General features: G+C 38.5%; 1 protein-coding gene across 4 annotated transcripts in view; it reads right to left on the bottom strand.

The window, feature by feature from the left end:
- The window catches only part of LOC119776000 (transcription factor COE3-like), a 54,813-nt gene extending 41,315 nt beyond the window's left edge, over nt 1–13,498 (bottom strand). For 2 of the 4 annotated variants that reach the window (XM_038274191.1, XM_038274192.1), the window contains exons 1-6: nt 11,219–13,498; nt 8,970–9,126; nt 8,419–8,482; nt 8,262–8,317; nt 4,625–4,698; nt 3,403–3,471 (exon numbers count right to left, since the gene is read on the bottom strand). In XM_038274191.1, coding sequence (XP_038130119.1) covers nt 3,403–3,471; nt 4,625–4,698; nt 8,262–8,317; nt 8,419–8,482; nt 8,970–9,126; nt 11,219–11,340 — 542 coding nt within the window. In that variant the 5' untranslated portion in view covers nt 11,341–13,498. The remainder of the gene's footprint in view (nt 1–3,402; nt 3,472–4,624; nt 4,699–8,261; nt 8,318–8,418; nt 8,483–8,969; nt 9,127–11,218) is intronic. The other 2 variants (XM_038274188.1, XM_038274189.1) reach the window with 1 other exon arrangement.
- Nucleotides 13,499–13,710: the final 212 nt, after the last annotated feature.

Raw genomic sequence — 13,710 nt, 5'->3', positions numbered from 1 at the left:
GTGGCTGGTCTGAACCAGACCCAGTCCGCCTGCCTCACCATGCTTCCCCCCGCCTGCCCAAGCACGGGGCCACCGTTGTCCACGCTACTGTCACCAGGTCGGGTTTGGTCGCTCCGTCCCTGCTTACTCACTGCCCCTGTCCGCCGGACTTCCCAGACCAGTCCCAGAGCTGACGGCTCGGTTCTGCTGCGCTGTAGTCGACCAAAATCCCGGATGATTTTGAAATTCCCCCCAAACATTTTTTTAGGCATTAAAAGTAGGACATGTCCGGGAAAAAGAGGACGTCTGGTTAGCCTATCATGTCAACAATTTGATATTTCAGTGAGTGAGTGCTTGTTGCTATGATGCGTCTTTGCTCAGCAGCTTCGCTCCTTGTAAACCAACCAATCAGTGCACAGCTCATCTAAATATTCAGGGCCATACCATAAAAGGAAGAAAACCTGTCGTTCCATTCTGAGTCTTATAGTCAGGCTTGCATTATGGCTCGTAGAACAGCAAATATGTCATTTTCAGCCCGACCAATGTTACACACCCTATTCAGAGACCTTAAGGACAAACACCAAATACCCTATATAATCATTCTATGCCCTCTTTAAAGGTGTTTTTAGTTGAGGACCATCTCCCAAGAAAAGGTATTTCCTAGGAAGAGGAAGCAATCTACAACAGACAGAGTGGTGTAGAGAAGGTGAGGGGAGGCAGGGATGGAGGTCGCTCATAAAAGACGTAGGTCTCAAGTACATTGTAAGTAAATATTAAAAAAACTTAATTTTAGTCAGTGTAATAAATAGCCACACAAAAATGACCTAAATGGGGATAAATAGACAAGAAATAAGCAACATCACTTAAAAACAAAACACCCACAAAACCCTTAAAAGAGTCAGAAGAAATCTATATAATTTATGTTATATTATTGAACTTTGGTTAAAACAAAATTATGCTTTTATTTGGTTAGTTTTGAAAAGTGTGAATTTAAAGACTCTTATTCTGAAAGATCACATACAGTAACCCATGTGACCATCTCTGGCAAATCTGGTTTTATGTCTCTTGGCTCTAGAAAACAGCAAATAGAAATAATGAGAGAGAAGCAGGCATCCAAATGGAGCTCAGGTGTGTGAAAGAAAAAAAGGGTCATGGAAACAATGAGTAAAGAGTCAATAGAAGTTGTCTGAATACATGTTTGCAGTTTGAAGGAGTTTGTACTTATTTTAGCATTTTTTAAAAGTAATTTTTTCTCTTTTGAGTTGAGCTTCCTTAACTGGATGGTGAGTAAAAATGTATATTTAATTTCCTGTGAGTAACATGAGTAATTATTTTATTTCTTTTTATCAAAATATAAGCCTTTTTATGTTGTTTTCTTGTAAAGATTTGTGGCTATTTGCAATGAGTTGGTTTTGGGGTGAAGCATGGCTTCCTCTTCTGATGTTGCAGTCTCATTTCAAATGCTGTTAGTGCTAAGTTTCACTGGAAACTCAGTAAAACTGAGTTTAACAGACATTTAAAGTCATTTAGTGTTTGATGATTTTCCATTTTAAGTATCATAGGTTATTTCATCTGGCTTGTAATGTTCTGCTGAAAAGTGGATGGGAAAAAAACATATCTGAGTTGATAGCTGAGCTTGATTCCATGATTGAGAAACAAGATGGAGATGTTTCCTGTGAGCTCTTAGTTGCAGGAGTTACTTTTTTTGCTGAATCTTGTTAATAATTTAATTAGACACACAGAGTTTTTCGGTCTTTTGCTAAGTTACTTTATGTTACTCCTTGCTTTTATTTTATTTTTTTTTATCTTTTTTGTTAGCACTTTTTTTGCTGTTACATCAGTGTTAGAAGTGTGGGCAATTTTTCTACTTGACACTAGAACAACAAATTGTTCAAACTGGGAATTAAGGTAGCTTCCCTTTTAATACAACTGTAAGTTAACTCAAAAATAATAAAAAAAAAAAGATAAAAATCTGTTTGTTATATATATGAACAGTTGCATCTTGAACTTAAATAGAGATAAAAACAAAACAGCAATAACAGGTTAAGAAAAAAAACTATCCCTTTAAGACCTAATTATAGGTTCAAAATGTAAAAGGCAATTGTACCTAAACCAGATAAAAGAAAAACAGGAAATTCTTTTTTTTTTTTTCCCACATCAACAAAATAATAAGCTGGTAGTTTAACTTTTCTCTGGTCTGTGGTCACTTATACACTCACACCTATTTGCTGCTCCAGTAACCAAACTGAGCACTGCTTTGGTTCTAGTGTGTTTTCTTATCCTACTGCAGCAACATCATAAGCACTATTTATACATGTTTCAAATGTTTGTTTCCAAAATTTTATGTGTGTTTCGGTGTTTGTCAATATTTTAAAAGCTTCAGTGTGTGATGCAGTTTTTAATATTTTATTGCCGGGCTGAAACAATTAATCAGATTAATCGTGATTAATCGATTATTGAAATAATTGTCAACTAATTTAATAATCGATTAATCCTAAACTGGAGTATAGAGACTCTAAATCATGCCTTTAGGTGAAAGAGCGGCCCACTTGGAGCAGTAATTATACCAAAATTGTTTAAAAATAATAAACATTTTACATTTAATGTAAAACAATTTTTATCTGTCAATATGCTCAATCCACGACTGCAAACGTTAGACTTTCACCTGGTATCATTTCATAAAAAGTCTTCTTTAAAGAATCTTTATTAATCAACAAAAATATTCTAAAAGATTAATCGATTTGCAAAATAATCGTTAGTTGCAGCCCTATTTTAATGTGCGTTTCAGTTTGTTTTCATTTGGTTGTTCTTGCATGGTCCAGTGTTTCACTCAGTGCTTAAATGTGTTTTTAGGTGAGTGTTTCCTTGTTTTACCTTTTTATCAGTGCTATTTAATTTGAGTTGTAGTTTTTCAGTGCCTGTTGGTCTGTTTCATTAATATTTTGTGTTATGTTACATTTCTGAGCATGCTTCTGTATGTCAATGAGTGTTTTAGTCTTTCGTTCCATATTCCGGTGTGTGTTTCAGTTTGTATTCTATTTTTACAGTATTTGTTTACCACAATCTGTTTCTGTGTCTTAGTGTTTTTTCTTTGTGCAAAGTTAAATTAAATGTTTTCATTTTTTTTCTCACACTGCTCTAAAAAAAAGTGTTGCCTTCATTGACTTTTTTCCTCTTTCTCATCCAGCTGCATCCTGTTCATAGATGGTTTTCACTTTAGTTTTTCCAGATAAGTGGCGGAATTTGTGTTTGTTTTATTTTTGCAGAACCGGGGAGTTTTTCTTAATCTTTTCAGGCTACCTTTCCATGTTAATGAACGGTGAAATAAACAGTTAGGTACCAAGCGTCTGTGCAGCTGCTTATGTGGACTGCATGACAATGCGTTATCATTTAGCTGTGAACATGTTGAATATGAAACGTTACCTGTCGATGATGACAGGGTCCGACGGCGTCTCGTTCCTGTTTCCACAGCTCTTCTTATCGCAGCAGCGACTAACACACAGAATGACAAACAGCTTTGTTAGTGACAAAAAGATTCATCCTCATAGATCCTGCTGTTGAGGTCTGGTCTCCATGAGTTTAGGTCTGAGACACTGACACCTAGTTCCCGCTGATTGTTTGTTAGCAAAGAACAACTTTGATTGTTCCCAGCATAACTGCTTCAATCCTGTTTAGGTATTGTCACCTTTAAATATGAGCTTTTACGTTACAATGTGTGTGTGGGAGTTTGGCTTCAATCAAAACCTTCTGAGAAATTTTTAAACATGAGATTTCTTTTTTGTTTGTTTGTTTGTTTTTCATCTGGGCCCATTGTTTAAACCAGAACAGCCCACAAGAGGGCGCTCCCCACAAATCGCTATTTTGGTTCACCTTTGTCTACATATCACTCACTACCTGCAGGTAGGAAGAGTTGCCGCTTGTGTAATATTTTAGCTAATGTGTAAGAGTCCGGGAAAGATTGCATATTGCTATTATTGCCAATTCGACATCCACATGAATGTGTATACAAATATTTAAAATTCTCATGAACAAGCTCACGAGAACAAAAATGGGTATCAAAATAGATCAGAATGAGGTCTATTATATTTTTTTTCCTCCTAAAAATGATTTAACATTCAATAAACATAATTTAAAATTATTGTAAAATGCTAGGTTATGATTCCTTTCATTTATAACCCCTGCTTCTTTAGGAAATATTTAATTTCTACATTAATAAAGCTGAAATGAGCTGATCCCAGAGTGCGTTGGGTTAGCCGAAACCTCTAAATCATAAACCGGGCTTCCTATGTTGACCAAACTAAGTTTAGTACTGAAAACAGGGGAGATGTATCTCTACACTTTATCCCTTAAGATTAAGTTCTTGGTTTCTATGACCCAAACATGAAAGACAGAGGGGCAAATTCATCAGTGTGTTTGTGCTATTTAGAACATGGAAGGTACCAACCAAAGTATTGACTGATGATGCATGCCTTGCTCGCTTTAGTGGTGCTTGTTGGTGTTCTGGTTCTGACTAGCACCAATCTATTGATTTATTTGATATAATGTGTAAATCCCAGAGGCCAGTGTAATTAACCATACAGTATAAATCTTTGTTGATCTGATGGCTTATAGTTTGGAGAACCTCTGTGTGTTCAGGTGTTCTTACCTGCACATGATCTCATGTGTGAGCAGAACTCGGCACATCTCTGGGTTCTTGTCCTGGCCCTCATAGATAATGGCCTGAAACAGAAATGCATTCTTTAAATGTAAATATTTGAACTCAGAGAGGTTCTTCTTCTTCAGACTGAAGCTGCAGAACCTTTGTCTTGAACAGGGTTAGTTTTTGGTGATTGCTGTGACTGTAATGAGCAGGCAGAAAAGAGTCATGCACTGAGCTGCAGGCTAGAGACAGACAGCTGGAGCTAAAAGTCTCCACACATTATTGCATGCTCATTTAAATCACTCTAATTAGATAACTTTCTGTATTTAAACGCAGCTTATTTCTATTAGTGTGACTGTAGAGAACTGACTGATGCTGGCGGCTAATTCCCATAAAACGTATATCTGACTGTGCCCCCTGCAGGCTGCACGGGTTCTGGGTTCACCTCCTTTTAAGCAGACAGGAGATCAGCTGATCATCAGTTTGAACTGTGATTAGAAGCCTCATATACAAGAGTGCACAGCTTTTATACTAAAGGTTGGCAGTAGGGACAAAAAGAAGAACCTAAGGCGAATAAAAATGATAAAGATATAGAAAACTGTTTACCAGCGTTACCACACCTTTCCTCAAACATTTTAATGTGAAGTGAATTGGGAGCAGCTGCAGGATGCGCATGGACCAATACTACCTTTAAATGAATATGCAAATAAAAAAATAGATATCCTCCTACCAAAAATCCAAATAACCATGAGAACAGATATGGTGAATGTATTACAGTATTGTTAAAGTCTGTTGTTCTAGCAACTGAAAGTAAGGTGACTTATCAGTGTTAAATCACACTGTGTCACTACGGACGACTGTTGGGGTTTCTCCCCCTTTAGGTCACGACTCCTACAGTAGGTGGAACTAACCACCCACTGTGCACTGAAATTGGTGCTTTTAATGCCTTATACACTTGACCTTTTAGTTTCATCACAGAGAACCTTCTTTGTGAGAACCTTAACCCAACTGTTTGTTAAGGAGCTGAAACTGTAACAAACCTCTATGTATGGAATAGACGTGGTGAAAACACTGGAAGATAATATGTGATTCCATCTAATCTATGATCAGCCATCTTTTATACTTAAGCCCCATTTACGCTACCCTCTGAAAACCGATCCGTGCCAAGCTTGGATCAGTTAACCGTGCCTAGCTTGGTTCCTTACGACCATTTGACACCACAGTAGCACGGTTCCTAGCCTCCTAGTGGCGATCTACGGTACTACTGCTCTATAGAGTTAAACCAGCATAGCGGTGCCCGTATCATTCAGGAGGTTATGTTCTGTTATCATTGTGATATTTCATTGTTTGCAGAGAGTCAGGCGAAAAGGCAGCCTCTGGTGAATTTACTGGACAGAGTCGGCTTTTGGGAAATGGATACCACAAACGACAGTCTAATCAGGGCTTACAGACGCAGGGAACAACGACAGATGTTGAGGTTCATCACACTGCTAAGCAGAATCATCACTGGAAATCGTGTGTCACGGTAGGGACGCTTATATTTTTATTAATGTAATTTCATGATTGCGGAGTCTGACTGTAAGGAGATCAGACATGGGCAATGTGGAGTCAACAAGTCATCTCCATGTCATGTATTTGTTCTACCCAGCCACTGAAGCAGGTGAGTCCAATCTTCACCGTGAATTAACCTGTGCAGATTGGACTCACCTGGTTAATTGGCTGGGTAGATTAAATACATGACATGGAGATGACTTGTTGACTCCACATTGCCCATGTCTGAAGGAGATGAGGCGGTCTGCTCATGCGCTCTCAGTTATTTGAGAACTGAGCCCTACTGATGAAATATTACCAGTTTAGTGTACAACAGTTCAGTTGTGTCTGGCGCAGTCCGGTTCAGTTTTGAGTGCCATTTACACTCAACACTTATCTCGGTTACCATGTGTAAATGGGGCTTCAGAGAACCAATCTATACCCACAGTCCAACACAACTGATACAAACCAAAGAACAAACATTCATATAACCACTACACAAAATTTGTATCAGGCTATGTACATGCAGCCAGTACAGACAAAACCAGTACCAACCAATAAGACACACAGTACAGACACACAAGTACAACAAGTGCCAACCAATGGATATACAATGATAAAACCAGTATGGACACAACTAGTATAAACATCTATAAAACCAATGTATACACAACTGGTACCAGCCTGTACACACACACCAAAACACGTATGTTGTGTCACACTCCTTGTGGGGGCTTTCCATTGACTTCCGTTCATTTCCCATTAATTCTTATGCCCTAACCCTGACCCTTACCCTAACCATAACCAACTATACCGAACGCTAAACCTAACCTAAACTCAATTCACACCTTTGTCCTAAACCTAATCCCCAGCCGAAGAAGAGAACTTCCCCTTATAGGGACCAGCTGTTGGTCCCCGCAAGTACCTACAGTCCCCAAAATTGAGTATATTCCTGGGAAATTGTCCACACAGAATAACAAAAACATGGCCAACCAGCACTAACTACTCTACATACACGAAACATCTAGTATTGGACAGTACATACACACACAAATGCATATTACAAACCAGTACACTCACACAAGTGCACACATACGAACCAATGGCTATACAGTAATACAACCAGTACAGACACAACCAGCTCCAACCAACAAACATAAATAAAACCAATGTGCAAACAGCTAGTACCAACCAGTACCAGTCTGTACACACAGTTCGAACCACTGCATATAGTGCCATCCAGTAAACACACACATACACGAATACAACCAGTGCATACACGCAAGTACAGCACACAGTACAAACCAATGGATAGAACCAGTACAGACAAAACCAGTACCCACCAACAAACAACCACCAATAAAAGCAATGTACATTCAACTGGTAGCAATCAGTCGATGCACCTACACCACTACCAACCATTTCACCAACAGATCCAGCTCATGTAAAATATGTTTACATGCACAAAATGTCAAATTCAAAATTACATTTGTTCAGATTAAAAAAATGGAAATTAATCAGATAGTAATATTTATATGGGTATGAGTAATCAGAAGAAAAAATGGCAGAACAGATGACAAATTTTTCACACAAATATGTCAATTGGAATATTCTGATAGCATTTAGCCGAAGCGTCTGGCCCCTTGAAGTGGAAATGCATCATTTTGCAGAATGCACATGCGCACTCCAGTCATCTTGCCTCAGTCAGAAAAACTTGATCCTGACAAGCGTCTATGTGGAAACTGATCCGATTTGACAGGTTTAAACCACTCCTCTCATTTGGATGACAATTTCATTTCAATCCTTCCAAACCTGATCAGAATATTCCAACTGGCATGATTACTTGACACATTCAGTCGTTTATTCAGATTACTTATGTCCATGTAAATATAGCTACTGTGTTGTTAGTTTAGAAGATTAGATCTAGATTCTGGAATAAAATCACTTCCTTAATAGATTATTATCAGATTTCAGATGTGAGTGTTTTCTTCTGTTTTTGGGTTAACACAGGCTAAGTAAAGAAAAGGCTGAAAAATATGATAAGTGAAAAAGGAAAAGGGGAAGGGAGTGATTCAAAGGTGGAGGAGGACAATTAGTTTCCTTAATCCCTCACCTGTTTGGTCATGGAGTCGATGAGTCGGACGTAAAGGTCTTGCTCTGTTCGAACGCCTGTACACAAATGCAAACAGTAAAACTCACGGTCATGCAGTAGAAGATCTTGTTAATCCGAATGTTTCAGCTTTTCCATGCACTAAAAGAAGCACACCCACCATTGCTGTAAAGCAGCTGAAGTTTGTAATGAATCCCGTTGTTGGTTTTCTCTCCACTTGGTTCCTAAAACAGCAGAAGAAGCTGGTCTGATTAATGTGTTCAGGGTTCATTTATTTAAATTGAGCGTGTTAGGTTTATCATACTTAGATATGAGCTTGTGTTTCTTTTCAGTGCCCTAATCGAGATTTCAGGAGAGATTTCTGTTTTCCTCAAAAGTCTTTTAACTGTAAACAGTTTTGGTTGCATTTATTTAATCACACTTGATCCAAAGGCTTGAACATGTTAAGAATGAAGCACATTCATAAAAAGGATTTGCTTTTGTTTTTTGTGAGTTCACTTCAATCAACAAGGCAAGGTAAATGCATATCCTGGCATGGGTTGCTTAATTTGCCCTTTTGTCCTATTTTATCAGTAATTTTAAACGGGGTTTTTTATTTCTGGCAACACATTTGGGTTTCCTTCACCTTCTGGCATGAGAACCTGCATTTACAAAGTCTTGTCAATGTGTTTGTTTTCTATGACCCGTCCTCCCTGACTTTGTTCTACTCACCTTTTCTTTTTCCACAAAGTCGACGTAGGCGGTGCGTTCGATCTCAACGGGCTGCCCCTGCCGGTCGTACAGCGCCAGAACGAAGTGGAAGAAATTGGATTTCCTCAGATTGGACGGAGGCTGCTTCTCAAAGTGAGCACGAGCTAATCCCACCCCACTGAAAACAAACACATATGAGCATTTAAAACCTTTACAGAGCAAAGATCCTATAAAAAAGAAAACATTGAACATACATTTTTTTTTATACCATTAGTTTAATCTTTCATAAAAAGATGTCAGATTTGAGACAAAGAACCAAATTTAAAACTGATAAATAAAAAGGCAGAGATTCACCTTTTGAGGTGGTTCATTTTAAAGTATAGTTCCAAAATAAAATTTTTTTTTTTTTCTTTCCCTATAAAGTAGAATATTACTATAATTATTTTTTTTCTTATGCATAATTGTGTTTAAAGCTAAAACCTATTGTGGGGGGTAACGCTTCATTTAAAGTACAGTAATTTCACTGCTGTCTTTCTGCACCTGTAATAATCCAGTTTCAGTAAATATGAATAGATGGAGATGGTTTAGATAAAAACAAAAGTTCTTGGTGCCGCTGCAAGGTGTAGAAGCAGAGCTTAAATAAAGTGCTCCTCTGAGAACAAACTGCAGGATGGCAACACCTGATCGCACACATCAAATCTGTGCAACATGCATGTTTGTGACGTGTTAACGAGTCTGATTTGTTTGTGAGAGATGATTAAAACCCAAAAAAACAAGCTTTTCACGTGGCTGCTGCTTCGGGCCATGTCAAGGAGATAAAGTTAAGAGCAAACAGAGAATCACAGCGGAGTCACGACTGATTAATATTCATAGAGAAGAAGTCAAACTGCAGCTTTGACCCCGACAGTAAATCTGCTCCTCATTACAATATGACTGAGAACACCAGGAGCGTTACTTTCAGCCCAGGAGTGCGCCCCTCTCCCTCACACACACAGACACACTTAAATATTTAATGATCATCATCAAATATAAAATCTGTATTACAGAAAAACATCCTGAAACATTTGGCAATAAATGTACAGTAATGTTTTAATCTTGATAAATCAACCCATATTAAATGATCTATAAGGGATTAATTTAAACAAACATTAAACTTGTTTATCTATTTAAAATCCTCATTTAAAGCAGTTTTACTACATTTGTTCTGAAATTGGATTTGACTGGAAAGCTAATTATAAAATGTACAAATTAAAGGGCCTTTGTGAGTCATTGTAATAATTACGCTGCAGGATCACATTAAGGTTCAATTTAGACTTTACTGTATAATCCCAGAAATAATCAGCCCTTCACAGACGGTTATTAAGGAATCCGACTTTCATTTACATTTTTTGTGTTAAATTAAAAATTATTTGCATCCAGATTAAATAGTTTCGGATTAATTTAGAATAAATTTTAGGTTTTGCGTCACTAAATGTAAATCATCACATTCCTATAAATATTTTAACAATAAACTTGTATTAAGAGTTGATTAGAGATTATTTAATTTGCCTGAAAGTAAATCATTTTTTATTTGATTTCAGCTTTCTGTTTAATCTCAGGTTCGGGTTCTTTGTGGTAATATATCTGAGGGGGTTTTAAAATTTTATGTATTTTAATTTTACCACACATTTTAATTAATTAAGGGTGACATCAAACCCAGAAATATTAGAGGAAATGTGGATGTCTGAACACAGACAGCTGAATTTAAATTATGCTGCTTCTATTATAAAATAAAAACAAAGTTCAGTTTATATTTAATTTTCTAAGATTTTCTTCTATAAGCTAAATAGATAATTAAAGGAAAACTTGACTTAATTACCTGCTATATACTTTCCCTTTTTCCGTTATGAGGAGTAGATCCCTTAAAACTGAATTAGTTTTTTTTTCTTACTAAAAATATTTTAAAAAATAAAAAAAATATTCTTGCTATTTTGTCAGCATTTATAACACAGCTCACATTAATAATACAGACTTTTTTTTATTCTTATACTTAATTGTTTTTCATCCCTTTTTTGTTTCAAATACATTTTTTTCTTCCAGGTGCAAAATTATACTAATCAACCGTGCATTTAATTAGAAAATACTAGTTTCTTTATTTTTTCTTTTTTTCTTTTTTAGGAAGTAGAAATAATTCTCAGCTTTCTGTCTGAACTCAGAATAAGATTAAAAACCTCAGAGAAGACTGCTGGGACTACAGCTCCCAGGATTCCCTGGGGGAGGCTGCACTTTACCTTTGAGCGGCTGTGTTGGCGTCCACCACGCCAGCTGAGTGCATCCAGGAGCGAACGGCCAGCGGCTCCTCCTTCATGCTGGCTGTTGCCCCGCGAGGCAGGCTGTCCTGGATCCCGAACATCCCACAATCAGATGCTCCAGCAACAAGAAAAAAGAAAACAAAAAGCACCAGAAGAAGAAGAGCTGGAAAGTAGCTGAAGATCTAGGGCTCTACAGGACGGACCGGATCTTCTCAATAAAAAAACATTTCAACAAATGGAGGAAAAATAGGAGCTCGAAGACCGAAGAGGAAAAAAAACTGTAAAATCTCTGTTCAGGAATGAAAAGTTTTTTATTGGTGCTAGAACTTTCAGTTGTTCAGCTTTATTTCACTTTTAACTGATAAAACATTTTATTTTTTTTATATTGTCAATCAACAGACAAGAAACCCGCAGAGACAGAGAAAAAGGAGGAGGAGGAGGAAAAAGAACTAAAATCCTCAGAGAAAACAGGAGGAAAACGGCTTCGGACGGCGAATCGAGTGTGAGCACTCAGCCTTTTTTCTTTTCCCCAAAGAGAGAAGCAGAGGCGGCCCGCCCGGGATGGAGGAGAAACTCTCAGCCCTGCGGCCCCACAGGACTGGACGCCAAAACCCAAAAACCCCACGGGTCTTCCTCCAAGCCGCTGACATCACAGCGGGGGGGTGGGGCCTGGCCTTAAAAGGAGAGAGAGAGGAAGGGATGGAGGAGGAGGAGAAAGACCCATCACACACAGATGGAGCAGGTGTGTGTGCTGCACCGTCTTGCACCAGTCCCACCAGTAAGTGAACAGGTTCCTGTGGAAGCATTGGCGACGCGAGGAAGCTCACACCCCCAGAAACACAGGGAAGCAGAACCGGGCCCTGGACAGAGTCTGTCTGAGTTTGAACCTGCTTTCTTCAAACCGTCGTACGTCTGACCTTATTTTTCTGCAGAAAGCTTCAGAGGAATCCTGTCTGAAAAGCCCCAAATCCCAGAACAACTGCAAGAACCCTGAACCCAAACAGCAGAATGACATGTCTTTGCACACCTCTTACTTTGAAACATCTCAACATCCCTAAGCCCCTACAGACCCTGAACTCTAATGTAATGATAACTTGTAACCCAATCATCAGTTCAACTAAGACCCTACGGGCTTCCAGATAAATCTGGCCTTTAAAGAATCCCTTTTCAATTGTCATCATCATCAAACATCTCATTCTGGAGATCATGACAGCCCAGAGTTCTCTAAAGATTAAAAACAAGAATATATCATGGATGAAATGCTCTGATCGTGCTGCTCATTCAGGACGGGCCATGGTTTCAAAGGCTGTTGAATAACTTGGGTAAAATCCTACAGACCACAGGTAGTCAGACTGAGGAACATCTGAGCTCGATAGTCGAATGAAAAGCTTCTGTTCTGCATGTTCCTGCCTCTTTTGTATAATACTACCCAGAAGTATTAGGGGGAAGGGTCCCTGAAGGTCTCTGTGGAACCTGGTCTCCTTCCAATGGATGGTGGTCTGCAGGTTGCAGATAAATATCCTGGATTACTAAGGAGCTCATCTGAGGTATGTTTCCTGTGGGAATCCAGATTATTACCAAAGCAGCTTCTGTCCATTTGGAAGTTCATTGAAGCTCCACAGCTGCAGCATTTCAGTGTTCTTGTGTCGATCCGTTTGGGTCCGAACCTCCACAGAAATTTCTTCATCTTTGTATTTTTGCCTGGAGGAGAGAAATCATCCGCTGCTTGTTATGTTCAGCTGATTAACTCCAAGCTTTCAGTCAGGAGGCGAGAAAAGGCTTTTCACAGTCATGATGTTCCAGTCTTCTGGGGCCGCAGGCCTCCGAGGCTCCGAGGGGTGGGCCGATTCTAGACCACAGAGCTGCAAGACAAAAAGAGGAGAAGGAGACTGGAAAAGAACAGGGATGAAAGGAAGAGATTTATTAATCATTTTGGTGAGAAATGGAATAAAATAGAGCAACTAAAGAAGTTAGTAGTTAATTCCAAGGAAAAACAGGCAAAGGGAATTTAGGAGGAAGCAGGGAGGAATTCTTTATTCCAACCAGAAACTGGAGCTGAGGACTGAAAAAAATTAGGAAGACAAAAACCAAATTCTTCTGATTACAGAACCGTCCCAAAGTTCTGCTTTTTATTTTCAAACCTTCCCAGATCCAATCAATCATTCCTGATCAATACTCCGTAACAACAACATGTTCAGGATAATGAGAGGATCAGACCCTGCAGCTTTCCAGCTCGCACCTTAGTCGCTAATAAAAAGCTGATAATTCAATTTAAGCGGAGGAATAAATGAGCTGTCTGAAGGAGGGAGGAGTGATGTGAGGCAGTGGGGGAGGAGCGGGGGAGACGCAATGAAGGCTGCGCTCCTAAAAATTCAAACCTAACTGAGGTTTAGCAGGGAAAAAAGGGATGATTTATTTGAACTTTATTTGGATTTTTTTATTATTAATTTAAGTTAGTTTTTTTATTTGTA

Source organism: Cyprinodon tularosa, unplaced genomic scaffold, assembly GCF_016077235.1.
Source record: "Cyprinodon tularosa strain WSP-4 unplaced genomic scaffold, ASM1607723v1 ctg90, whole genome shotgun sequence".
Classification (NCBI taxonomy): Eukaryota; Metazoa; Chordata; class Actinopteri; order Cyprinodontiformes; family Cyprinodontidae; genus Cyprinodon; species Cyprinodon tularosa.
This window is presented reverse-complemented; position numbering and strand designations above follow the sequence as displayed.